Raw genomic sequence first — 27426 nt, 5'->3', positions numbered from 1 at the left:
CTGTTCATTGTGACACCAAACTAGTTCCCAGGGCAGACAGGAGACACGTCGCGTGTTGTGAAAGCAATTACAGTGGTGAGGTCATCCGTGGGCGGGTGAATGTCCAGGGTCCCGCCAGTCCACTCACTCACCCACCCGGCCCTGCCGGTCCACCCACTCACTCACCCACTCACCCACCCACCGGCCTCGCCTGTCCACTCACCAACTCACTCACCCACCCACTCACCCACCCACCGGCCTCGCCTGTCCACTCACCCACTCACTCACCCACTCACTCACTCACCCACCCACCGACCCGGCACTGCCGGTCCACCGGACTCACTCAGGGCGGCTCACGCATCGGGAGGGTTGCAAGTTCAACAACTGCTGATTGCGAGGTTGACGCAGCCCATCATCAGCCCTCCCTCCGGAACATGTGAACTCCTGGACATGTGAAAAATAGCTTTATAGCTCATCGGATTCACCCAGTAGAAATAGATGATTCCGAGTACCACTTTGAGGCATCGGCAGTGGTCGTCCTCTTGTGTAAGAGAATCCCCCCCTCACTTCCACCCGCCATAGGAATGTGGATTTTCCACTGCTGGCTCTGCAGGGCTGTCAACGGGAGATGGGCGGCAATGCCTCGATGCTCATCTGAGCAGAGATAAATAACTTTTCTTTGACGCCACAGGAATTCTTATACGCTGGATGATATATCTCTCGGCAGTTTTGTCCAGCACAATCGTAACGTAAAATCATATCTGCCAAAGTCAGCGTGAGTGTTGGCGGTGTGGTGGTCAGTGTTGTTTACCGCACCTCCGATTAGCACGGTTGGCTACGTACGGTGTGAAAGAAGTTCAACATACATGGCAGGGTAGAGTCAGTGTTAGAAGTAGGATTCAAACACAACTATTAAATACAAATTTTTATTATTTTTTTCCAGGGGTCTGGGGGTCCCAACCCAGAAAATATCTACATTTGAAAACTCATCTCCTGCCTAAAATATAAAAAAAATTCACTAACACATGGGATGGACTTTTTATTTCTTTTTTGACAATGTCTAATAGTGTATTGTATTACATTGCTGTTTTTACTTATTACCATTTCTTGTTTCATTGTATGTAATGGCAGAGATTAGGGATTAATAAAGTACAACCATAACCACAATCATATAAACATAAATCTATGCATTGATTTATATGAAGACACGTCCAGATATTGTGGCCAAAGTTTAGCAAATTGTGTTTTCATTTACATAGCATCGCAATAACAATTTTTATAGCAATATATTGGGGGGGGGGGGGGGGGACATTTTGTGCATGTGTCCCCCCAATATATATTATAATTATGGCCTTGTGCAAATGTATAGTTGCGGATAAATAATCTAAAAGCATGTTTTACTTTACAGCCGTTTATTGCCCTGAAACTCATCGAAATTGAGAACTTATTTATTTAGAACTGCCTGTGTTTGTATACTCTTTGGTTCTTTCGGTAAAGTCACGTATAAATTTCGATTTAAAGCTTTCGTGACTGCAGGGATTCATCTTCTTGGTTCTTTCGGTAAAGTCACGTAGAAGGGAAGTAATAAAATTATAAAAATAAAACATAATATGTTTTATTTTTATTATTACTTATTATTATTACTTATTATTACTTCCCTTCTACGTGACTTTACCGAAAGAACCAAGAAGATAAAGTCACGTAGGTATAAATAAAAAAATAACGACGTTTCGGGCGTAACACAAGCGTCCATGAAGCGTCCATCATCAGGTGGGAAAGCTTGCTTTGATGGACGCCCCAATTGTTGCGCCTGAAACGTCGTGATTTTTTTAAATTTTATACCTACGTGACTTTACCGAAAGAACCAAAGAGTATGGATTCCTGCACTCACGAAAGCTTGAAATCAAGATTGTGTTTAGTTTGCTGTTCTTCCGCCACACCTCCGATTAGCACGGTTGGCTGGGTACGGTACGAAATAAGTTCAACATAAAGTACATACATACACCATGGGGTCTGATGAGAATTACATTTTAAGCTCTTTTACCGATTACCATTGTTAACCGGAAGTATTTTATTGATACAAATAAACGTGGTAAGGCGAAGCGTATGGTGCTGGGTTTGGCAACGTGATGGGTAATACGAGGGATAACTTTTAGGGGTAACACGTAGGAGAATAACACCTTCAGGGTCCCACACATTATAGAATGAAACGTGCGTTTAGATTATGTATATGTATTTGGCTGCTGCTGCAAATGTCCACGTGATAAGCCACTTCGTTGAGCTATCATTTGTGAGGTCGCTTTTGCAAAAAAAAAATAATCTAACAGCTCATTGGGGCCTTGCCTGGAAAAATACAAATGGTTTATTTTTTAAGTGATTTGATTACCTTTCCTATATTTTGCACTCCTATCGTGTTTGTGTGTACTGTTGTTGTAACTTTCTGACCCCGTGCCCCTACTGGACATGTGTGAAAGAGAGCTTTACAGCTCATCGGATTTCTCCCCTCTAGTTTAAGGACATTCTGATTAAGTGGAAGAGACACAACGGAATGTTGGGAGAGGCAAATGAGTGAGGGTGTAGAGTGTCGTGGAGGTTCGGTGACTCACGGGGTAGTAATCGGCGACTGCGTGTTGATTGAGCGAGGGTGTGACTGGTGGGGCAGGTAGGAGGGAGGGTGTTGTCAGTGATAGAGTGTGGGGGAGCAGTGGTGTAGCAGTTTGCGTGCTGCGATACGAACCCGGCGACCAGAGTTCAATTCCCACTCACGGCCAACACCGGTGATGATCTTAACCGGTCTTGGGTATCCTGCCCTAGGTCGACTCCCCAGTGGCGACCGGGCGTGGTGTTGGACACCACCCTCTCGTATGCCATGCAGGCCCTTCATAGGTGCTGCTCCCTAAACAGCACTTGCCCCAACAATCTGTTCACATTATACAGGGGATATTTGTCTTTGTATTGTGTGTGTGTGATGCCTAGCACAACACACAAAATCAAACACGAATGAACGAACCAAACGCAGGAGGATGATGGATCAGTGGGGAGGGGGGGCAGCAGCCCTTAAACGAAGGCAATCAGTCCTCGATCCCTACCGGAGTCGTCGAGGATTTTCTCCCCCCTATCCATGAGGACCGTGCTAAGATGGCTCTAGCGAGCAGTGTGGCTAGGGCATGGGTCGGGAGCCTATGGCTCGGGAGCCGCATGCGGCTCTTTAAGGACTGCGTCGTGAGTTTATTCAGACACCCGTGTGGTGCGGCTACTCCAGCCGACCCCAGTTGCCAAGGCCTTTGGTCTTTTCCTCTTTCTCTGAACCCAACCTCCTGTCTGTTGAGGTGACTGCTCTGCTGTAGAAGTGTCTCTCCATTATATTCGGTAGTCCCCTACCTTGTCCCTTCAGTCTTCCTCTTCCCGGTTTCTTCTCACTTGTTTTCCTCCCTTACGGATATAGTTAATATTATGCTTTTGTTGAGACATTGGCATTTGAAATGTATCGCTACAGAAGGAAACAGCATCTAAGCTGGATCCAAAGAGTGACCAACGTTGAAGTAAGAAAAAGGATGCACATAGAAGACGCCGACCTGATGATGCAGGCAGTGATGAGAAGGAAACTGGCACTATTTAGACATATAGGATGGGAAACAGGAACATTTTAAATGTGCTGTTCAGAAAAATGGAAGGAAGTGGAAAGAGAGGAAGACCTGATACAGAATGGCTTGACGACAACCTAAGGGATTGGTGCCAGAAATATGTGGCACGACTTCAGCATATTGGCACAAGACAGAGGAAAGTGGAAACAAATGAAAAAAAAAATTTCGATTTAAAGCTTTCGTGACTGCAGGGATTCATATTCTTGGTTCTTTTCGTAAAGTCTACGTGACTTTACCGAAAGAACCAAGAAAAATGAAGAATTGTGCAGTGGACACCTATGGGCTATCTGCCGCAGGTGTGATTCATTTATTATTTTAGGGAATGTAATTAATGTCATACACAAGTGACGATATCAATGGAGACCGCACGTTAGTGTGAACAGATCGTGGATGCGCCACGGCTCTGTGAGCTGGCCAAGCGCAGCGCTAAACCGGCCGCCCTGCACCGCGACCTCAGCTCTCCTGTCATGGGCAGTGGCACTTCTTGTTCCGCTCCTGGCTGCGCTCATGCATGTTGAGGTGGCCCAGACATGTTAACTTCCTACCGCACTGAGCACACGCGTGGTGCTCCCTCCGTCCTGTTGTGCATCTTCCGCTGGTGGTTCCTCATTGCACTGCACGTGGGGAACGCGCGGTCGCAGTCGGGGCAGCCGTAGGGCTTCTCACCTGTGTGCTTGCGCACGTGGATATTGCGGCTGGTTGCCAGCGCGAACGCCTTTCCGCACTCCGAACAGCGAAAGGGCTTCTCGCCCGTATGGACGCGCAGATGCTTCTTCAAGGTGCCCGTCTCGGTAAACGTCTTCTTGCAGAACGAGCAGGCGTGTGGCCTCTCCCCCGTGTGGAGGCGCATGTGGGTCTTGAGGTTGTGTGCGTGGGAGAACGTGCGGCCGCAGTGTGTGCACTTGCAAGGCTTCTCACCCGTGTGGGTGAGCTCGTGGTGGCGGAGGTGGTGCCGCCGGGAGAACATCTTGCCGCACTGGGCGCACCCAAAGGGCTTCTCGCCCGTGTGCGTGCGCTTATGGACATCCAGCGAGGACCTGTGCCGGAACAGCTTGCCGCAGCGCGCGCACTCATGAGGCCGCTCCCCCGTGTGCCTGAGCATGTGCATCCGCAGGAACGTCCGGGAGGTAAAGCACTTGCCGCAACGCGGGCACTTGAACGGTCTCAGGTCGAGGTGGACGGTGTCGTGGTGCTTCCTGACATTGCTGAGGCTTGCAAACGACTTGCTGCACACGGCACACTTGAAGGGCTTCTCGCCCGTGTGGGAAAGCAGGTGCGCCACGAGCTGCCGGCGCTTCCGCGCGCGGTACGGACAGCGGTCGCAAGCATGCGTGGCCATGATGTCGTCGGCGCCGCCGCGAGGGCGCGGCGCGGTGCGGCGGCCTTCGTCGGTGCGCAGCAGTCGCAGCACCACGGAGCACGGGCGCAGCACCGGCCTCCGCTCGCTCCCGGAGACCACGCGAGTGCCTGACGCCGTCTCGCAAGCCGATGGAGGAGGTCGACCTGGTGAGAAGTGGTAGTGGGGAACCAGTGGCAAGATGTTAAATACCTCAACTAGTATAGAGGAGGTCGTGAGTTCGATCCACTGAACCCTGCTGTATATTTGGAGTTTGTATGTCTCTCTTCCCATGGTTGCATGGATTTTTCTCCGGGTCTTCAAATTTTTCGTCTACGTTAAGCAACATGAGTTTAGAGTATTTGGCTGCTATAAATTTCCACGTGAAAAGTCGCTTCGTTGAGCTATAATTTGTGGCCAGGTCGAGTCTGAAAAAGAGCTACATAGCTCAGTGGGCCTTACGTGGTGAAATAAAAAAAATAGTTTAGTTTTGACTTTAGTTTAAGTAAAAAATAAATGTTTATAATCACTTTGTTTTAAAACTGTTCAAATAACCAGCTAAGAGTAAAACAATACACAACCGAGTGGCTGATCTAAATAACTTTGATGAGTTTTTTCTGGCATTTTGAATCGATACAGATGGAGTTGATTAAGAATGGAAAAGCGCACAGTTTGCAAAGGGATGCCCCTGTTCCCCTCCCCCACTCCACGCATAAGACATGGGTTTGTAATTTACACACGTGACTTTCGAAATTTTTGTTTTCAGGACATAAAGGAAGCCGCCCAGTCAAATCTTACTTTAGGCTACTGACAGGATCCGGTGCAGCACGGTTATTATATTATTATTGTATGTGTGTGTGTTGTTGTATGTGTGTGTTGTTGTGTGTGTTGTTGTATGTGTGTGTGTTGTTGTATGTGTGTGTGTTGTTGTATGTGTGTTGTTGTATGTGTGTGTTGTTGTATGTGTGTGTGTTGTTGTATGTGTGTGTGTTTAAATAATTCTGCACCTTACACAGCCAACCGTGCATTGGAGGTACAGGGGAAGGACAAACTAAACACAAAAAGCAGTTCTAAAGAAAAGAGTTTGTTTAACACGTAGACTTTCGCGATCAATATCATCCATAAGAGGTTTATTTGGATTACATCGTGTAAATATGTGTCGTTAAAACCATCCCCGATCCAACGGAGCAAATTAGTAAGGGTTGTCACATAAACAGAACATGCCAATTCGTTACTAGTACAATGCATTGGAGAGCCAAGCCACAACAATTACATCTGAGTACGACGTTTCGCCAGAAATTACAACTAGCTTGATCAGGCGACAGCCAGATTTGTTGAGAAGTCCACCTGTTTTGTTCCTTTTGTAATGAGCGACTTCCGTGACACGTCGTGTAGAGTGTACTTCTTATATTACTCACACTGGCACAACACAGGCCAACACTTATTCTTCCTCCCACTGAGTAAAACACTCGATTTTAACGTCTCTACTGGCGACACACAGCCGATCACTCGGCATGGTCCCATCGTCCTCACTCGGCGACACCGCTGACGATGACGGCGATGGAAAACATGCAGGAGATCTTCCACGTGGCCGGACGACGGAGAGAGATGTCGGTGAGCAGCGACGCAGCCTAGACCCAAAACCCCACACATGAGCCCCGAGCCCCGGGTCCACTCCCCCTTACATCTCTCGAGGCGACGCCCTCTCGTGGAACCATCGAGCAGGTTCCCGGAATATCTCGGCGAGCCCCACCTATTACCTTTGCCCCAGATACACCTCCTTCTCCGATTGGTTGGTACGTAACCATGCCCGTACCCGTGATTCCCTTTCCGGCCAGCAGGTGTCAGTCTGTCATTACACTTATATAGAGGCGTAGATGTGGTGCTAACGACTTAGTGCTGAATGGAAGCGAATCATCAAATAATATATTGTTTAAATGCATGCCTATACAGTCCACCATACTTCAATAGGGATTAACGTTGGTACGGCTATTTTAATACACACAATGGACAGGAAGGACAAGATCAAAGGGCTCGCATAATGCACATGCATAATGTACGCTGACTCATTGATCCCACCCCCCCCCCCCCCACTTTGCGCAAGAGCGCAGAAGTGTGGTTCACCACATCTACGCCTCTATATAAGGAACGAAACAAGTGGACTTCTCCACAAATCTGGCCGTCGCCTGATGAAGCTAGTTGTAATTACTGGCGAAACGTCGTACTCAGATTGTAAATGTTGTGGCTTGGCTCTCGAACAGACCGGTGTGCTGTACTAGTCACGAATTGACATGTTCTGTTTACGTGACAACCCTTACTAGTTGGCTGTGTCGGGTGGTGGCAGGTTTTAACGACATTTATATATATAAGCGATCGAATAAAACAAACTCAACTCTATTATGGAGAAAAGAGTTTGTTAATCTAAATGATGACTTAAGTGCATAGCTCTAGCGGCTTCCTAATATCTGAAGAAGGAACGTTCCAGATGCCCGCAGAAGCAGCACATCTGAAAGTGCCACGCAATGCGGTGACCGTCTTTGTTCCATGGCTAGCCAAAAGCCGCTGCTGCGAGGATGACAGGACTTTGTATGATGGCTTAAGCTCCTGGACAACCAGTAGCCAATGCAGCTCAGCGAGCACCGCACCGACATGGTCAGATCTTGCAGGACTCATCATGACACGTGCCAGGGAGTTTTGCACATGTTTTGTAGTAAGCAACCTTTTTGACCTCCGTGAATTGGATCCCAATCGACGACTGCCCAAACTCACCATGGCCATTGTCATCCACCGGTGCCCCAACATCCATCCTTGCCTTCGTGTTCACGTCTGCCTCTCCGTCATCGCGCTTCACCTTCACGTCACCTCCTGGGGCCGGGGCGTGGATGCAAAGGGGAGGGGCACACAGTGGGATGGGGGCGGGGCAGGTGATTTTAGGTGGGTACTTCGTATGCATGTGTAGCGCAATAGCGCTGGCTGTCTAAAAAGTGTAACTACAAGGTACGGTAGTACACACGTTAAGGGACGACAGTATATACAGGGGATAAAACATCTCGCCGTGCTGTCGTCTCGACACCATCGTCGCCGCCGTCTTCACCATCGCCGATGCTACTAGCTAGAGAGCCTGCCAACTGTTCTAGCTAGTTAGGTACAGCCGACGATAGACGGTTGTGTGTGTGTCTGAAAGTGTATATATATATAGTGTGCACCAATGTAGGGTGTGTGGAGTCCCCACCGTGTGTAAGAAAAAAAGGTGCCTCCAACTACTACTGTCTCCGATTGCATCACTACATTTGGTGCCAGAAGTGTCTTCATGTCAAAGGCGAAGAGGAAAAACCCACCTGTAGTGTCGTCGGAGCAACAGGAGCAGCTCCGGTCCCTCACAGCCGCCTGTCGAGGAAAGCTGGCAGGTGCTCACCGGGCATCTTGGTCAGCTGCTGTCAGCCGCTGCGCAGCTGGTTGTCCAGCTTGCCACGGCTGCGCCCGCCAGAAGAGCCGTGGCGTAGGAACTTCAAGCAGCCCGAGCACCTACTGCCGCCGCGCCCGAGCTCGAGTTTCCCGCCATTACGCACCGCCATCTTGTCGGAGCCAGTCGGCGAGAAAATCGAGTTGCCCCCGGCGGCGTTCATGGAAGCGCTCTTCCAGCACAGGCGGTTGCCTCCCGTCTGTGATTTTGTAGCGACGGGGGGCGACTGGACGGCGTTTCAATGTTTTTTTGAAGCGGCATACTTGTCAGTCGGCTGGTTGGAGGGGGAGGCGTTGCGGGCTCTGCTGACGGCCCTGGATTATGACTTCCTGGTGGCGTCTAAGGCTATTTTGGAGGAGGATAGGACTCTACCTCGGGCGTATGCCCAAGTGACCGGCATTTTTGACCCACCGTTCAACATGCGCAGAAGGTTTTTGCTGCGGAAGAGAGGGGAGGTCGAGACGCCTCTCCTCGTCCACAGCACTTGGGCCAAGCAGCTTACCCACACACATACCGGGCGGCGCTCGACTCCCTGGCGCTGGACAGGTTGCCGTCACTGGCGCAATAGTTGGGCGTCGCCCTCTCCATCACGAAGGATGATTTGTTTTCCCTGAAGGTGGCCCAGTGTATTCAGGTGCACCTTAAGCTGCGGTAGTGGCCCAAGATGGCTGCTTGCGCGGGGGAGCCCGAGGAACCAGAGGGGCCTGCACCGCGGGAGCTGGAACAGGCCTATGCTTACTCTTTGGTTCTTTCGGTAAAGTCACGTAGGTAGAAAGATAAAAAATAAAATATATCACGACGTTTCGATCGCAATACAAGCGATCGTCTTCAGGCGGAAAAAAATATCCAGCAGTGGAACTGATGAACCAGCGAGAGAGCTGTTACAACAAGAGGTTATTTATGTATGTGGCGATGGGAAAGCAAGCGGGGTCTGAGCTGGAAAGGAATTCCATCCCCGGACACAAGCACGTCAGTTGTGTTAATGGGGGAGATTAAGGAGAGAGAAATTTGGGAGAAAGATTAGCATGAAATGAGCTTCCGTTTCCGTATAAGAGTATCCCCCCCGCATATGCGCACAACAGCAGTGTTAATGGGAGATTAGCACTATGTTGATGGGGGAGATTAGGCAGGGAGATTAGGGGGATTAGCAAGTTAATGTCACGTCTATGTGTAACACAAGCTGCGGCGCTGCCAACTGCGCTGTGAGGCAAGCGCATCCATGCATGAGAACCCCGGCGCCAGTGAGACATGAAGAATGCCCATCACACAGCCAGAACCATCGATACATTGATGGTTCTGGCTGAGGACGAACGCTTGTGTTGCGATCGAAACGTCGTGATATATTATTTTTCTACTTATGTGACTTCACCAAAAGAACCAAAGAGTATGGATTCCTGCAGTCATGAAAGCTTCAAATCAAGGCCTATGCTTCATTCAGCCGGGGCCCACGCGGGAGAGTTGTCCAAGGGACGGTAGCCAGAGAGGCGTAGGCAAGAGCGGGACCCTCTTCCGGCCTGGAGATTCGCTACCACCTGCTCCAAGTGCAGCCAGCCGGGCCACATCGCCAAAGGGTGCCGGAACAGCGCCGAAGCAGCAACTTCGCCTTCAACGTCCTCTGGCTCCTCCATCTTCATTCCTCATCTTCTCGCGGCGCGTGGACGGCGGACTCGGGCGTCGGACGGATGGCCAAATTCTGGCAAGCAATGGGATCAATTGGCTTGCCGAGTCGTAGCAGCTGTGGCGGGTTCGTCCACAGTGGTGGGGTTTATCCAGGGGGTAGAGATAAAGACTCTGGTCGATATAGGAGCTTCGGCTACCATAATTTCTGAACTCATTTACAATTTGTTGCAGCCGGGAACCCATTGTCTCAGCCTGGTCGCGAGAGCTTGTGTTGCCGCCAACGGTGGAAGTTTGGAGATTGTGGGAAAGATAGTGGCGAAGGTCCGGAAAGGGGAAATTTAGTTAACCGGGCTGGTGTTGGTCTCCAAGTCGTTGGCTGTGCCGTGTCTTCTGGGCACCGATTTTTTAGGGTGGATGCCCCTCAAAATCCTTATAGACCAAGGGTGCGTTGGGACAGCGATTGGCCTTTTTGCAATCCCCTACTAGGCTGGCAGCGGCTAACGCCACGGTCCAGGCCCTGGTGAAGGAATCTTTTACGATCCCGCCAGGCGGACAAATGCTGGTGCCCTTACGGCTCAGGAAGCATCTGGAATTGGCAAATCCAGAGGAGGGGGTACCATCGTCAGAATGGACAAAGAGCCCTTTTTACAGGTGCTAAATGCTGAGCTGTGGGCAGCTGTAGTCTAAGCCAGCACAGTTTTGGCCCATGCAACTGCTGCACGTTGCGAGGAAACTGACACAACTGCAGAGGAGGTCATTGGCATGGTGGAATGGGAAGGCGAGTCGGATGAGACATGGATTCACAAATAGTGCTCCGAAAATTACGATTTGCAGGAGTTTGCAGATGTTTTAGCCGAGGGGATATTTGACATTGGCCGCACTTCGTTATTGCAGCCCCAATAACAAAATTCATATAGGATGAGCCCCAAGGAGAAGGACCATGTCCAACAGGCAATTGACGAGATGTTGGTGGCTGCAGACATTATCTCTCCCTCTAGCAGCCCATGGGGGACTCCCATTGTATTGGTTAAAAAACGGGACGGGAACCAACGCTTTTGCTTAGTTTTCCAGAATCTGAATTTTTTTTCCGTCGCAAACGCATATCCACTCCCTCGGCTGGACGATTCCCCAGATGCTTTGTCTGGTGCCTGGTTCTTCTCAACCGTCGATTTGTTATCAGGGTTCTGGCAGCTGCCCCTAGACGAGGAATCCAAAACTAACACCGCATTCCAGACGCACCAATTTAACTGCCTCCCTCTATGGGGCTGCATTCGGCTCCAGCCACGTTTCAACGTTTGATGGAATTGGTTTTGGCAGGTCTGCAATGACATTCGTGCCTCATTTATCTGGGTGATGTCATCGTGTTCGGACGCACGTTCAAAGAGCACTTGCTGCAATTACGGTCGGTGTTAGTTAGAGTGTGGGCGGCCAATCTTAAATTCAAACCGCATAAGTGCCACATCTTTCAAACATCTGTGCGGTATTTGGGCCATATTGTTAGTGCATCCGGGAAAGCCATCGACCCCCACAAAATCGCGTGTGTGCGCAAATGGCCAACCCCCAAGTTGGTGGGTGAGGTGCGCAGATTTCCCAGGTTTGCGTCATATTATCGCCGGTTTGTCCCGAGGTTCGCTCCATCGAATTTATTACGGGAGGTGTGCGACTCCCTCTGCACAAAGAAAAGTAGGACATTGCCCTACCGTCCTCAGACAGATGGGATGATAGAACGCCAGCCCAGGACCCGAACATGAATGCTGTGCCAGGTGGTCAACGACGCGCAGTCAGACTAGAATTTACGCATCCCCCGTGTCCTGGTCACATACAGGATAGCCCCACATGCCGACCGGGATTCTCCCCGTTTTATTTTATGTACGGGAGAGAGAACGAAACCGACCTGTGGAAGCTCAATTGGGCATGGCTTCAAGCAAAAGGAAGGCCAGCATGCCCACACCCATGCAGGTTACGCTTAAGCGATTGATGGAGGCGCGGGAAGCGTCAAAAGATAATTCAGCCGGAAGGCAGGCATTGCCCGCAGGTACCACTCGGCACGTCCCCTAAATTACACCAGCCATGGCGGGGTCCCGTCAAGGTAGTGGAAATTAAGAGGCCACAGTGCGTACAAATACAGGTTGGTCGCCATTGTTAGTTTGTACACCCGTCGCGGTTAAAGCCAAATAAGTGCATCTGAAAGCGCGCGAATCAGTAATTGTCTTTGTTCGATGGTTTATGCTCCTTGATGAGATCAAAAATATTGTGGTTCATTTGTGGCAAGAACTTTGTGTGTAATGAGTGCCAGATCTCACTTTGGACTTGTGAATCCCTGTGACGTCTGCCACTCTGAACCCGAAGACGAATGCCCAAACTCACCGCAGCGGCCGATGTGATCCACCACCACCTCGACGTCCACAAACGTCCTTGTGTCCATGTTCGCTTTACAGTCACGCTCGACCTTCACGTCGTGTGCACCTGCTGCGGCCGCCGGGACAGCAGAGCAGAGAGGGAATGGAGGAGGAAGGGGAGTTAGCAGAGAGATTTAGCGAAGCATTATGACATGTGACTTTCACACAGCAAGAGCACCAAATGCACAATGAAAATAAATAATTGATTGCATACGCATGCACGTTCATATTATGAGATTGGACATCAGCCCACGTAGCTATAGAAGCCATGTCACACGTGCAGGGTAAGCGGTCCAGTAGATAGATGACTGCAGTTTTGAAAGAAGATTCATGATTAACATATGCGTAGCATGCAAATTCATAACTAAATAACACGAGCATATAAAGTACATTAGCGTGGAAGTAAACAATAAAGAAAATATAAAATTTCACTCTTCACTTTTTCCATCCCACAATAAAGTAATTGAGTAGAACTGGCAGGTTCACACCCGTCAAACATACATACAAATAAACATATGGGATCAATTGCATATGTCGTGTCAATGATTCAGAGACAGTTTCGAGGAGGCACTTTCTTTATTAAAAACTTTCACGGTCTCGTCCACACACTCTCCACAATAGCTCAGCTGAGCTTGTACATTACACGAGCCGTCTAACACTCAAGGTGCTGACTGATATAGCCAACTACTATCCTTCATAGCACAATATATAACGGAGACGTTTAGCAATGATGGTGACGAGATGACAGCAACGACGAGATGAGTCCATTCCCAAAACCAGAAGCCTCGAGCTCCCTCTCTCGGCTCCTCTTATGCTACCAGCATGGCCTGACTCTGCCCTGAACGTGCTTCCCTTCTTGAACCTGCTAGCAGGTTCCAAGGGCCTCCAGATGGGGTTCTCTGTGACCCTTACCCTAGTTCCTCTTCTTTTCCAACACACCATGCGCACCCTCACCGGCGTGTGTACTGTCTGTCCACCACAATTGCCGCGGCTTGTTAACAGCCGGCGCCATTATACTACACCCCCCCCCCTTGTTTAAAAAACCAGCCGTCCTGGCTAATATACAGCAAAGCAAATGGGTGGATAGCCAGAGAAACTCTCCCACAACAGAGGAATATGACAAAAACACCAAAAAACCCACAACCAACCAAAACGAGTCGTGATACTCCCTGCGAATCAACAACCCAACAACAGCTCCACACGAGCAAGTCGGCGTGCGCGCAACCACACAGCACAACCACAACGCCCCCCACGAACCGACAATACAAACGCTGTGACACTCGGCGTGCAGCGCATGCAAAAGAAAACCCATCAACAACAACCACCACCAACACAAAGCACGCAGGACCACACAACCCCTTCTCAGTGCCCATTACCCCCTACATGCCATTTTCCCCCAATCAGACAGTACAAGGGAGAGTCTGCTTTACCGGACAATGCTCACTTGAACCAGGTCCTTGACGCCGGTCCCCCGCCTTGGGCAGAATCTTGTACTTCTTGGGGGCTCCGAGGAACAAAAAAAATGGCCTAAAGGGCGCAGCCCCTCCTTGGCGAGGGCTGTTGGTAGGGCCCCCAGGGCCTCCTCTTTCGTCTACCTGACAGACACCCAAGCTGCTTTCTTAGCGACGACGGAACGCCGTCCAATCGCCTCCCGTCGCAACGAACTCCTGAACGGGAGGTAGCCTACGTAGTCGACACGTTGCTCATTGCAGTGCCGCCGGATGCGGCGCCCTGCGGCCCACCCCAAAGATACCCGTCGGCCATGCCATGCCCTCTGCGGGCAAAATGGCGCCCGGCAGCTGCATGGTCTCTTCCGCGGGAATAGCCTCTGCAAACTTCAGCTCTGACGCACCCCGCGGCCCTCTCCCAGCGGCACCCGCCGACAACGCCGTGCCCTCCGCGGACGAAATGGCAGTCGGCAACCGCGTGGTCTCCGCCGCGGGAATCGCTGCTACAGACGGCAGCTCCGGCGAGCCCCGTGGCTCACTCGCCGTCACCCTGGACGGCAGGCGCGGACTTGGAGAGCTGCGCAACCAGCTGGCCAATGGTCATGAGGAGCAGGTCAAGGCGGCCAACCACTTCGTGCCACCCATCCTTGGCTCGTGACTCCGGAGGATCGGCACTCCTCTGCCGCTAATCCGCAGTCGCCGCTCCGGCGCCGACGGGGTTTGTAACCGGGGTCCCGGGTCCGTTGGAGGCATGACCGTCTCGCCGTCCTCGTCCTCTGATGACACTATGGATGGGTTCCTATTCCTGGATAACTTCGACATTGCTACTTATACCTAATGTCCATTGAATTTTCCACGCCACTCCTGACACCAGTTGTAGTGTCAACAATTCAGAGACAGAGTTTATAGGAGTCACTTTATTAACAACTTTCACGGTCTTCTCCGCACACTCTCCCCAGTAGCTCAGCCTAGCCTGTACACAACACTAGCCATGTAACACTAATGGCGCTGAATGAGATAGCCAACTACTATCCTTCGTAGCACAATATATAGCGGAGACGTTCAGCGACGACCGCAACGAGACGACAGCAACGACAAGATGAGTCCATTCCCAAAACCGTCAGCCTCGAGCCCCCGCTTTCGGCTCCTTTTATGCGACCAGCACGGCCTGGCTCCGCCCTGACCGCGCCTTCCTTCTCGAACCCGTTAGCAGGTTCCAGCGGCCTCCAGATGGGGTCCACTGTGACCCTTACCCTGGTTCCTCCTCTCTGCCAACACACCGTGCACACTCTCACCGGCGTGTGTACTGTCTGTCCACCACAGTTGCCGCTGCTGTCCAACAGCCAGCAATGACACTACACATACATACAAACATGCATGGGAAAGGCTTAACGCGACTTCCTGCGAACCCCCAGAGGGAGCGGCAGCAGGGGGCTTACGAAAGCCAACGATGCCTCGGCGCTGGAGTCTGTGCAATAAAAGGCTTGTTTTTTGTATTGGGTTAGCTTACGTGAATCAAAATGTTGTCGTTAAACCCGCCACCACCACCCGACACAGCCAATCAGTGAGGTTCGTCACATAAACAAAACGTGCCAATTAGTGACTGCTTTAGTACACACTGGTTATGTAAACCCACTACAACATTTAGAATTTGAGTACCATGATGTTTCGCCAGATATTACAACAACCAGCTTCGTCAGGCGATTAGCCAGAATCGGCTGTCGACGGGTGGCATGTTTAACGACACATTAACATTTATGCGATCTAACCCAAAAAAAACCCTTCATGGTGGATAACATTGGTCACGACGGCCTACGTGAGTACGTTTCTGCCCCCGACAAGTTTCCCAGTGGACACAGAGGGTGGTACTACCCATTCACTGGAGAGCAGTGGAGCAAGACCATCCTGCGAGTCGTCCTGGCCAATGCTTCATTGCGTTATGACCGTACAATGTGGCGTGGCATCGTCAGCTTAACAAGCAGACTTTAGAGATCCTGTGAAGTTACTCCAGCTGCGGTGGCGAGAAGATGTTAACTACCTCGCCTGTTACGCAAGAGATCGTGGGTTCGATCCCGACCCTGGTGATGCCTGCTGCTGGATATTTGGAATTTGCATGTCTCTCTCTCTCCCCGTGGTTCCGTGGGTTTTTCCCTGGGTCCTCCGCTTTTTCCCAGCACATTTAGAATCAATATCAACATGCGTTTGGAGTATTTGGCTGCTATAAATTTCCACACGTTGAGAAGCCACTTGGTTGAGCTATCATTTGTGGGCAGATCACTTTTGAAAAAGAGCTGATTGGATTACTCTGAAATTATTATTCACTTTTATTATAGTTCTTTATTTTATTACAATTTTGAGAGTAGTCATTGATATCAGCTTTCTATTTTTCTTAGATTGTATCTATACTTGTGAGTGTAGTTGTATTTTACGTACAGCGCTTTCAGATAATTCAATATGGAAGGCGCTTTGTATAAGAGCTCAGTGGGCCTTTCCTGGTAAAAAAAATAATAGTTTTAAAATAGAGTGCGAATGGAGTGCATGGGTTTCCTCTGCAGTCACTCCTCTCTACAATTAAACGCTTGCGCTCACAACGTAACTGGTGTTGGCCAAAACCTCCCATTGGGAATTACGCACGGGAGCTCGGCCAATGCATTACTGGGTGAATAAGCGTGAATTAAAAAAAGTTAAACTTAAAAAGGACCACCAAGATTGTGCGTGTGAAGACGGAGGGAGCAGTAAGACATTGAGATGAGAAGAGGGGGAGGAGGATGGGGGTGTGAGCAGGACTCTCACCATTAAAGGGGTCATCCATAATCACCTCTACCTCCAGCCGCTGTGCGCAGGGCTGAGCGAAGGCCCAGTGTCCCTCCTCACCCTCCCCACCTGACAGTGAGACAGAAACCCGCCTCTCTCACGACTCCTCATCCTCACACGGCTGGTTGTGGTGGTGGTTGTGGTGATTGTAATAGTTTTGGTGGAGTGGGGACAGACCAGGTAACTTCCACATAGCATTACACAGCCGATGAATAGATAATGCCACCCGACTGATTTGTAGTGAGACCTCTGCTGTCAAGCCAGAGTTGGTCATAAGCACACTGCCCAGCTATGGGAAACGCTCCACTTTCCCCACAACTGCTCCGTCACTAATGGGGAGCTGAGGGGGTGAAGTGTTTGATGGCAAAAAATACCCAAGCAGGTGTTTAGTTTTAATGGGACTGATGGTAAGACCCCACCTCTTAGTGGCACACTCCAGGTTTAGCAGCAGCATCTCTGCACAAAGCTTCCGGTCTTCTCGGCCACAGTCATGCCCTCCCTTCTCTATGCTTGTGAGACGCGGTGACCTCTTAAAGGAACAACCGGTTTAAAACATTCAGGCTAGCCTGCCTAAGATCCAGGGTTTAACCAAACTGGATTGTGTGAGGAGCTCACAGATCCTTGAAAGATCTGGACACAGTCCCATCAGTGAGCTACTCTAGCAGGCAAGGTGGCATTGGCTGGGTCATGTAGTCCACATGCCTAGCCACCGCATGCCTAATAATTTTATGTTTGGCCGGACAGATGAGGCTAAATAAGCATGGCATGGGTTAGAGAAGAGATGGACCAATGGGGTCCAGAAGGATGTGGAAGCCAATTGGACTTGTCAATGAGTGGTACCAGCAGTGTCAAAATCGGCCTCTGTGGAGTAGGCTCGTGAAGGATGCTACTGGACAGTTGGAGGCAGTCGCCCTCCAGCAGTAACAGAGGGCGGAGGAGTGACGCTCAAAACAACGAGCGGAGTGCCCGGCAGTTAAAACGCCGCAAGTTGTCACAGTAAGGGGTACAGCTGGTGCATCAGCCAGTCATCTCAGTCAGTCAACCCATAGCACCTGTGTCTGTCCCGTGACCTCCTGTCAGCGAGCTTTTGACACTTCACATGGCCTCAGAGTGCAACTAGCCTGGCACAAGTGCAGTAGTGATGTTGCGGTGGTTGTGGAGGTTGTGGTGGTCATCTCACCATCGTCCGGTTCGATCTTCACTCTGATGTCGCCGACCTCCTGCTTCAAGTCACCCGCTCTGAGAACGGGCACTGGCAACACGGAGTTGGGCCATCACACAGACACGGAGGCACGCGTCACACACAGCTTATCACATCTCACAATTGTTTTCCGGTGGTGGTAGTTGTGGTGATAGTTGTAGTGGTGGTTATGTACGGTGCAAAATAAGTTCAATATACATACGTTGTGGTGGTGTTCGTGGTAGTGGTTGTAATGGTGGTGGTTGTAGAGGTGGTGGTGGTTGTGGTGGTAATTGTAGTGGCGGTTGAGTGGGGAGCGGTGGCGCAGTGGTTAGCGCGCTGTGCTATGAACCCGGCGACCCGAGTGTGATTCCCGCTCACGGCCAACACCGGTGAAGATTGTCTGAATGGGTCCTGAGCCTCTCATAGGTCGACTCAGCCTCAAATGAGTACCTGGTGCAGTGTGCAAACATCGCCACTAGGGAGACAAAGGCGGTCGGGTGTGGTGCTGGCCACCCACCCCCTCGTGTGCCGTGCCGGCCTTCATATGTGCTCGCCAAGAGCACTTGCCCCAACAATCTATTAAGGCTAGACGGGGGATCTTTGTGTTTTGGTTGCGGTGATTGTGATTGTGGTTGTAGTAGTTGTGGTGGTGGTTGTGGTAGTTGTGATGGTTGCGGTGGCGGTTGTTGGTGGTGTTTGTGGCGGTAGTGGTGGTTGTGGTGGACGTCTCACCATCGTCCGGTTCAATCTTCACTCTGATGTCACCGATCTCTGGTTTACAGTCACCCGCTCCGAGAACCGGAGCTGGCAACACGGAGGCACGCGTCACACAGACACGCGTCATGCAGACAAGGAGGCACACGTCGCGCAGACACAGAGGCATGCGTCACACAGAGAAACCTCCGATCCACAAATACGAAGGAGACAACACAGCGATACACTCCGCTGCTCCTGACAGCGGTTGCCTGTCTCGGCAGTATGAATGTGAAATTGTAATTGTTGCTCTGCATCTACATCAGCCGTACTCTACTGACCCCAGCAAAATCGCCGCATCCTACAAAGTCATTAATCTAACAAATGGCTCATCGAGCCCAGAACCAGGACCGTACTGGCCAAGCGGCATTTCTCTGTGGCTTCACCGGCAGCCGTCTGAAACTCGCTCCCACTGCACACACGAACATATGTGCAGTCTGTTCTCCTATAACGATAACATGTGAGATGCGTATGCAGGCTGAACAAAGACTGAGGCGCGTGGGTGGCATCCAGAAGGATCCAGCAGCATCCCAATGCCATGTGTGAAGCTACGTGGAGGCACATCTAGACTGAGTTTTCAATCTAGATGATGATTTAAAAGTGCCCAGCTCCAGTAGCTTCCTAACATCAGAAGGAGGAGCATTCCATACGGCCGCAGAAGTGCATTCGAAAGCGCGCAATGCGGTGATCACCTTTGTTTGATGGCCAGCCAAAAGTTGCTGCAAGTATGACTGGAGTGCGCATGATGGTTTATGCCCCTTGATGAGATCAGCAAGATATTGTGGTTCATTTGTGGCAAGCACTGTGTCTAATGAGCGTGACCTTATAATGTATTCGTTCCGCAACCACAAGTCAATGTAGCTCAGCGAGCACCGGACGGAGACTGTCAGGTTTCTTGTAGTACCCATCATGACACATGCCAGAGAATTTTCTACACGTGCTGCTGCTTGCTAGGAGAAGAACTACAGCAAGAGATGGGGTGACTAGCATGGCCCCAGGCCCACTGGAAGCCTCCACCACTACCTTCGACCTCCAGCTTCAAGCCAGCCCAGGTCTCCACGCCCACGTGGCATCCCTCGTCCTCCAGTTTAAGCGACTGCCTCAGGCTCCATGACTATGGGGGGTGGCAGGGGGGATAGAGAGACAGGGAACCACATCAACAGAGTCCTGCATTCAACAGTAGCTGTCAGCAGTGGCTTTTTGGTTTTCATCGAACAAAGACGGTCATTGTACATGGTGTGCTTTCAGATGCTTTTTCCACCACACTAATATATACTGCACTACTATATCCATAACAGTTTTTTTTTGGGTTAGATCGCGTAATTATAAATGTGTTGTTAAACCCGCCACTACTTGACACAGCCAATTAGTAAAGTATGTCACGTAAACAGAACATGCTAATTCGGTACTAGTACACCACACCGGTGTGTTGGAGAGCAAACCCACAACATATACACTCTGAGTAGGACGTTTCGCCAGTAATTATCACTGGAATCATCAGGTGACAGCCTGATTGAGCCAATCATGTGCGAAGACCAGAGGGGGGAGGAGAGGGGGGGGGTTAATGTCTTCATATAAATTGGTCGGGTTATTCATATTGTAATCAACGTACATTATGCATGCACGTTATGCATATACATTATGTATGTGCATTCTGCCGTTTTAGGGTAAAATAAAAAGCAATACCTGTTACTTGTTGCTCACAGTTAATCACCATCGATGTATGGTGACCTGTATAGGCATGCAGCAAAACAGTGTCTATTTGATAATATGCTTCCAATCAGCAATAAGTTTGCAGCTATGAGAACAGTTAGAATATTTGTTTTTCTCAATTTCAATAGATTCCCAAATTAGTCTTGGCCAGCAGTAGCCAGTTTTGCACAAAACCTCTAAATTATCAAAATCAATTGAGTGTCCTTGTTGGCACGTGTATTCTGCCACTGCCGACAGTTGTGATTGGGAGTATTTAATATTTATGTGATGTTATTTTAGTCTCTGTTGTTGACAATTAATTCGTCCCGTCTGACCAACATAGCATTGCCGCAATGTACGGTATTTTAATAGTTTTAATTGCTTGATCAATTTCAACATTTGTGCTATTTGATTTGGTTTTGGCATTCAGTGCCCTGTTGATTTGTAACCATTCAAAGGCAGCACTTATTCAACATGTTTAATTTCACTCCTCAGACCATCACCATTTGACACTTTCTTAGCCCGTTGTACGAGCGTCTTGATGAAAGAGGATTTCTGTGCGGGGTGATGGTGTGACCGCATTCAAATAGGCGTGGTGTGCGTTAGTTTTATCAACCTCTACTTCCATGGTGAACTAGATGGATGGGTTACGTGAGTTAAGATGATTTATAAATTAAGTGTTATCTTTACTGTATGGCCAGACCACCAATGTGTCATCCACATATCGAAACCAAAGAGGGTTTTAGTGTCGTTGAAGCTAGTGCTTTAGCTTCCAAGTCTCCCATGTACAGATTCACAATATCAGGAGACGAAGGAGTGCCCTTTGCTGCTCGTTTCTTTTGTTTATAGAAATCACCTTCCCACAAGAAATAGGTGTTCTTTAGACAGTGCTCAGGTAATCATGGGATATCTGTGGGTAAACCTGTGTTAGTCACAGGAGGATTGAGTAGTTTAATTGATTCGTTTACCAGAACCGTTGTGAACAGAGAAGTCACAGCAACATTTATCAGACTATCCTTAGGGTTAATCTGAATATATTTAATCATATCTATAAGGTGTTCTGAGTTTTTGATCAATGAGAGGTCCTGTTGAAGTAGGGCTGTATTTGCTTGGTTACGTATTGTGCTCATTTGTACGTGTCAGAGCCTATTGTACTATGGGTCTTAAAGGGCCACACAGAGCAACACTGTGTGACCACACAGGGTCACACAGAGCCATACTGTACATAGCGCCATACAGAGCCATACTGTACACACAGGGCCACACAGAGCAGTACTGTACATACAGGGCCATACAGAGCCATACTGTACATACAGGGCCATACAGAGCAATACTGTACACACAGGGCCACAGAGAAACACTGTACATAGTGCCATACAGAGCAACACTGTACACACAGGGCAACACAGAGCCATACTGTACACACAGGGCCACACAGAGCCATACTGTACATAGAGCCATACAGATCAATACTGTACACACAGGGCCACACAGAGCAGTACTGTACATACAGGGTAATACAGAGCCATACTGTACATACAGGGCCATACAGAGCCATACTGTACATACAGGGCCATACTGTACACACAGGGCCATACAGAGCAACACTGTACACACGTGGCCACACAGAGAAGTACTGTACACACAGAGCAATACTGTACACACAGGGCCACACAGAGCAACACTGTACACACGTGGCCACACAGAGCCATACTGTATACACGTGGCCACACAGAGCAATACTGTACACACGTGGCCACGTCCGAGCCATACTGTACATAGAGCCACACAGAGCAACACTGTACACACGTGGCCACACAGAGCAGTACTGTACATACAGGGCCATACAGAGCCATACTGTACATACAGGGCCATACAGAGCCATACTGTACATACAGGGCCATACTGTACACACAGGGCCATACAGAGCAACACTGTACACACGTGGCCACACAGAGAAGTACTGTACACACAGAGCAATACTGTACACACAGGGCCACACAGAGAAACACTGTACATAGAGCCATACAGGGCCATACTGTACACACAGGGCCACACAGAGCAACACTGTACACACGTGGCCACACAGAGCCATACTGTATACACGTGGCCACACAGAGCAATACTGTACACACGTGGCCACACAGCAGTACTGTACACACAGAGCAATACTGTACACAGAGCAACACAGAGCCATACTGTACACATAGGGCCATGAAGAGCAATACTGTACACACAGCAGTCTCTGCACACATGGGGGGGGGGGGGAGAGGATATCAGAGACACACACAGATCCACACACACAGATCCACACACACAGAGCCACACACACACAGATCCACACACACAGAGCCACACACACACAGATCCACACACACACAGGAAGCTGTCTAAGCGAGTAAACTCTCGGCCACTCACCGCTCACGCCGCTGCTGGCGCCGCTGCTGCTGTTATTGATGTTAGTGATGATGTTGTTGATGTTAGTGATGCTGGTAGTGATGTTGTTGATGTTAATGATGTTGTTGATGTTAGTGATGTTGTTGATGTTAGTGATGCTGGTAGTGATGTTGTTGATGGTAGTGATGTTGTTGATGTTAGTGATGCTGGTAGTGATGTTGTTGATGGTAGTGATGTTGTTGATGGTAGTGATGATGTTGTTGATGGTAGTGATGTTGTTGATGTTAGTGATGCTGGTAGTGATGTTGTTGATGGTAGTGATGTTGTTGATGGTAGTGATGATGTTGTTGATGGTAGTGATGTTGTTGATGTTAGTGATGCTGGTAGTGATGTTGTTGATGGTAGTGATGTTGTTGATGGTAGTGATGATGTTGTTGATGTTAGTGATGCTGGTAGTGATGTTGTTGATGGTAGTGATGATGTTGATGGTAGTGATGATGTTGTTGATGTTCGCGATGTTGACGCTGCTGCTGCTCGCTGTGGTTCGGACTCTCGTGCGAGCCGGAACCCCAGAACCACGTGGGCGACAAAGGGGCGTGGCCACAACGCGGCCCTGGGAGAGCGGTGGCGCAGCGGTTAGCGCTGAACTCCGCCTCGAACCGCCCCTGCTCACGGCCGCCACTGGCACCGGTGACGATTTCACTGGTCAACAAAAAAAAAATGTTTTTCTGGCCTGGACTTTTGCAGCTGTTCTAGACAAATTTCAGGGTGCTGATTCCAAATCTGATCTCAGATTTGCTCTATCACAACTCATTTTTATGCTATCGGTATAGTACCTCATTTTCATTGATTTTACCCGAAATTAACTCTGTCACTTATGATTGCAAGTTGTTGCGAGTCAGTGACTGCTTTAGTGTTAAAATACGGTGCTGGATTTTTAGGATAGTGTGTTTATAATATCATTTTATGTAGATATCCACATTTATTTAATATTTTTCTTCTGCAGTTTTTATTGAAAATGCAATATTTAATATCTCAAAAACCTGATGTGATAGACAAAAACTGATGCCAGATTTGGAATCAGCACCCCAAAATTACCTTAAAACCGTTGGAATACCTTATGCCAGAAAAAGTGTGTTGACCAGTGTTATGCAAACAGACATGCTCACAGTATATGGTATATAGCCAATCACTTTCAGAGGCAATGCATCATATGAACCTTATTGCGGGACCCCGGGGTCCCGAATAAACGGAAGTTAAAATCGTAATTAATTAATTTAATTTTGGCGACCCCACCAGAAATCAATCCTCTCGTTCCTCACCAAGCACCCGTCGTTGCCAAAATTGCCATAGTCACAAACACAACTTCGAAACTTTGATTAGTGCATCGCGCAGAGCTCGTCGAGAGGAACAGATTGCCACACCATTCGCCTTCAACAGACATAAAATGACGTCGCAACGCAGTTTATGTGAGAGCCGGGGGCTTATGGGACCCCGGTGTAACAGGCTAAAATAACCCCTGCCCCGATTAAACCCGGGTATAGTTTGGCCCAGGCCAGAGTATACCCGGGGGGGATAAAGTGTCCTAGGCTAAACTATACCCCCCGGGGGTTTAAACTAGACTGGGCCAGACCATACCCCTCCAGGCCAGAATATGCCCCATGTGAAAGTTCAAAGGCAATTATCCATACAGAGAACAGCTGACAACGAACTTCAATCGATATCTAAAAAGAGCAGTGGCGGCTCCTGCAAAATCTCTCAGGGGGGGGCAAATGTCTGGATGATTGATAAGGATAAGGTCCACCCATGCAATGGATAAATTAACAGCTTAAGCATGTAAAGGCAACTTCACTTTTTTAATATTAATGAAAAATAAAGTGACTCTTACAGTACATCTTGTTTGTTTCTATACTCACTATTAAAACAAACCACTCAAGTTTCTTTTAAAGATTCCACTAGGTGGCCACAAATTATATTGTTGGATGAAACGTGCTTACGTATGATGACGTAAGCACGTATGATGACGTAAGCACGTTAGGGCGAGCCCTCCCGGAAGCCATAGAGAATGCATTGCAGCGCCCCCGTTCGAAAAAAAACATCTTTGAATGTAAGTCTATGGGGCCACTCGGGGCGATTCTCAGCTGGAGGGAAATCGCACAAAAAGAGGCGGTACTCCACAGAACGTAGCATGACGCTGATTGGACTATATCCAGAGGCTGACAGTGACGGCTAGCGTGACTCTGTGGTTGAATGACATTGGTGGTGCGTCGCCCAATCGCCCTAATGAAGAAACCGCCCCTGAAAAAGAGTATAAATGGAAGTAAATATCTCAATTTGATCAATTGAAGCATTTTTAGGGTTAGGGTTATTATTAAAGTTTTTGTGGTTGAAGCAATCAAAGTCTATGTGTTTACAGTTTTAAATAAAATGTTGGAAAAAATTAGTGATTCATGTGTATATCGCTCAACACTGTTACTATCATGGGGGCATGATTTGGCCTAGAGGGGCATAATTTGGCCTAGGCCATAATATACCCCAGAGTATAAATTGGCCTAGGCCATAATATACTCGGGTTTAATCTAGCCTAGGCCGTTTTAACCCCGGGTATATTACGGCCTGTGGGTATACTACGGCCTGTTACACCGGGGTCCCGCCATAATGGTCATATTATCAGATCATGTTTGGTTGCATGTTGTGCCACAAGTATGTGTGGTTCATGCAGACTGTATTTCTTGTAATACGTATCTATTTGGTGTGTGTGCATACAAACACCTGTGTTATTCCGAGCAATCAAACTTCACGCCTGGCAGGGTAACGCCCTAGTTAACTGAATTGAATGTCTCCAGTGTTAACCGAGGACGTGTGTTGTATGCGTCGAAGATTGCAATGTTGTAACGATTCCATAAAATGTTTATTTGGGGTAGATCGCGTACATATGTGTCGTTCAACCCGCCACCACCCAACACACCCAATTAGTAAGGTTTGTCACGTAAACAAACCGCTCCAATTACTACTTCAGCACACGGGTGTTGAGAGAATAAACCCTATTCGAGTACGACGTTACGCTGGTGTTTACAGTCAGCTTCATCAGAATTGTGAAGAAGCCCTCCTTTTTCGGTCTTATATAGAATAAAGGTGATGTCGCCACTGTGAGCTTATCAGGTGCGAAGACCAGAGGGGGGTTAATGTCGTCATATAAATTACAAATGCATCATGTTAATCTGAGAATATTCAGTACCTATTATTGGTTGGGTTGTAATGATTTGCAGGAGGAAGAGACGCAACTCCGGGGTTTACGCACCTCCAATTACACTATGTAACACAATTTTTGTTCCTGGGTCATAAGTGTTTTCGTAATTGCTTATGCCTAAAAAGTATAGAAAATGGCTATTATTCCCCCAAAAACTTTGCTTTTGTAACCAGGACAGTGATATTTTGAAATGTACCTATTTTCTACTAGCCTTTTGCCCGTCCTCGGACCGAAGCTGTAATATTTAGGAAAAAAATGAGCAGAGTATAATTGTATCTTGTGTAAATTTAATGGTAGTGAAACTTGGAAAAAAGAATGTCATCAAACACTACACTGCATTTCACTGTAGCACTGTATTAATGGCAGTGAATTTTGCACAAAACGATGTCAAACACCTCACTGAATTTCACTGGAGTACTGTATTAATGGCAGTCATGCTTGCACAAACTATGTCATGAAACACCTCACTTCACGTCACTGTAGCACTGTATTTAACTGACCTTCAATTAGCATTTTGCCCATCCTAGGATGGAAGCTGTAATATTAAAGATGTAAATTTACGTTTTCTTGAGTGATTGTAATTTTGTTTTAGGAATTGTTGCACTTAAATAAATTTTTATTAACTTAAAAATGAAACCTGGGTATACAATATTGTGTCAATCACTTGTACTGTATTAATGGCAGGGATTCTTGCACAAAACTGTCATAAAACACATAACTTCATGTCACTGTAGCACTGCATTTAACTCACCTTCAAATAATTCAAAATCACTGCTCTGATACTTTATTTTCTTCTGCTTTCACTCACTCGGGTTCATATCAATTTTAATTCAATATATTTGTAGTGCTCGACTTGACACGACAGCTTATTGCTTTTCTCTCTCACTTTATTTCGCTAATACCGATCAACATTCCTCCAGCTCACACCAATCAACATTCCTCCCACGCGCTTTCCGCTCGCTCGCCGCGTTCTGCCGGCCTCGCTCGCTCCGCGTCTCTCCTCCGTCGACTCTCCTCTCCACTCTCCCGTCACACTCAGCCGTATCACTATCGGCTTCTCCGCCACATTCCAGCCGCTTTCTGCTGGCGTCGCCGTCACACTCCAGCCGCTTCTGCTGGCTTTTCCATTGCTACTTTATACTTCTCCGCTGCTACCTTATACTTCTCCACTGCTACCCTATACTTCTCCACTGCTACCTTATACTTTTCCACTGCTTCTGGCTCCACTGCTTCAGCTCCAACATCCTTCTTCTCTGCGTGCGTACACCCACACCCGCTTGTGGCGCGTATTTCAGGCACTACACAGTCTGGAAAATCACGGAGAAATGTATATATTTTATCATAATTTAGAAGCAAAAATTAGACTTACCTTTGTTTCAAGTGCTGAAGAAATAAATAAAGATACCAAAAGCACTTTGTTGCTGCATATATTTATTATTTTAATTGAT

The 27426-nt window shown here is 48.5% G+C and overlaps 1 protein-coding gene across 3 annotated transcripts; it reads right to left on the bottom strand.

The window, feature by feature from the left end:
• Positions 1-241: 241 nt before the first annotated feature.
• On the bottom strand, positions 242-23302 carry LOC133360505 (zinc finger protein 239-like). 3 transcript variants are annotated; one of them, XM_061579271.1, is made up of 8 exons: positions 22750-23302; positions 19663-19753; positions 18619-18690; positions 17884-17955; positions 16683-16772; positions 12410-12511; positions 7729-7824; positions 242-5126 (listed from the first exon to the last, which is right to left on the bottom strand). In XM_061579271.1, exons 5-8 carry the CDS (start codon positions 16699-16701, stop codon positions 4165-4167), a joined length of 1179 nt encoding a protein of 392 aa, XP_061435255.1. In that variant the 5' UTR covers positions 16702-16772; positions 17884-17955; positions 18619-18690; positions 19663-19753; positions 22750-23302; the 3' UTR covers positions 242-4164. The 3 variants fall into 3 exon arrangements, with proteins under 3 accessions (XP_061435255.1, XP_061435253.1, XP_061435254.1); XM_061579269.1 differs by having other exon boundaries at positions 18619-19753; XM_061579270.1 differs by having other exon boundaries at positions 12410-12508; positions 18619-19753.
• Between the last annotated feature and the right edge of the window lie 4124 nt (positions 23303-27426).

The sequence above is a fragment of the Lethenteron reissneri genome, chromosome 69 (assembly GCF_015708825.2).
Source record: "Lethenteron reissneri isolate LAM-NWPU_2019-01 chromosome 69, ASM1570882v1, whole genome shotgun sequence".
Taxonomy (NCBI): Eukaryota; Metazoa; Chordata; class Hyperoartia; order Petromyzontiformes; family Petromyzontidae; genus Lethenteron; species Lethenteron reissneri.
The sequence above is the reverse complement of the archived record's forward strand: the minus strand, read 5'-3'. Positions and strand labels throughout refer to the sequence as shown.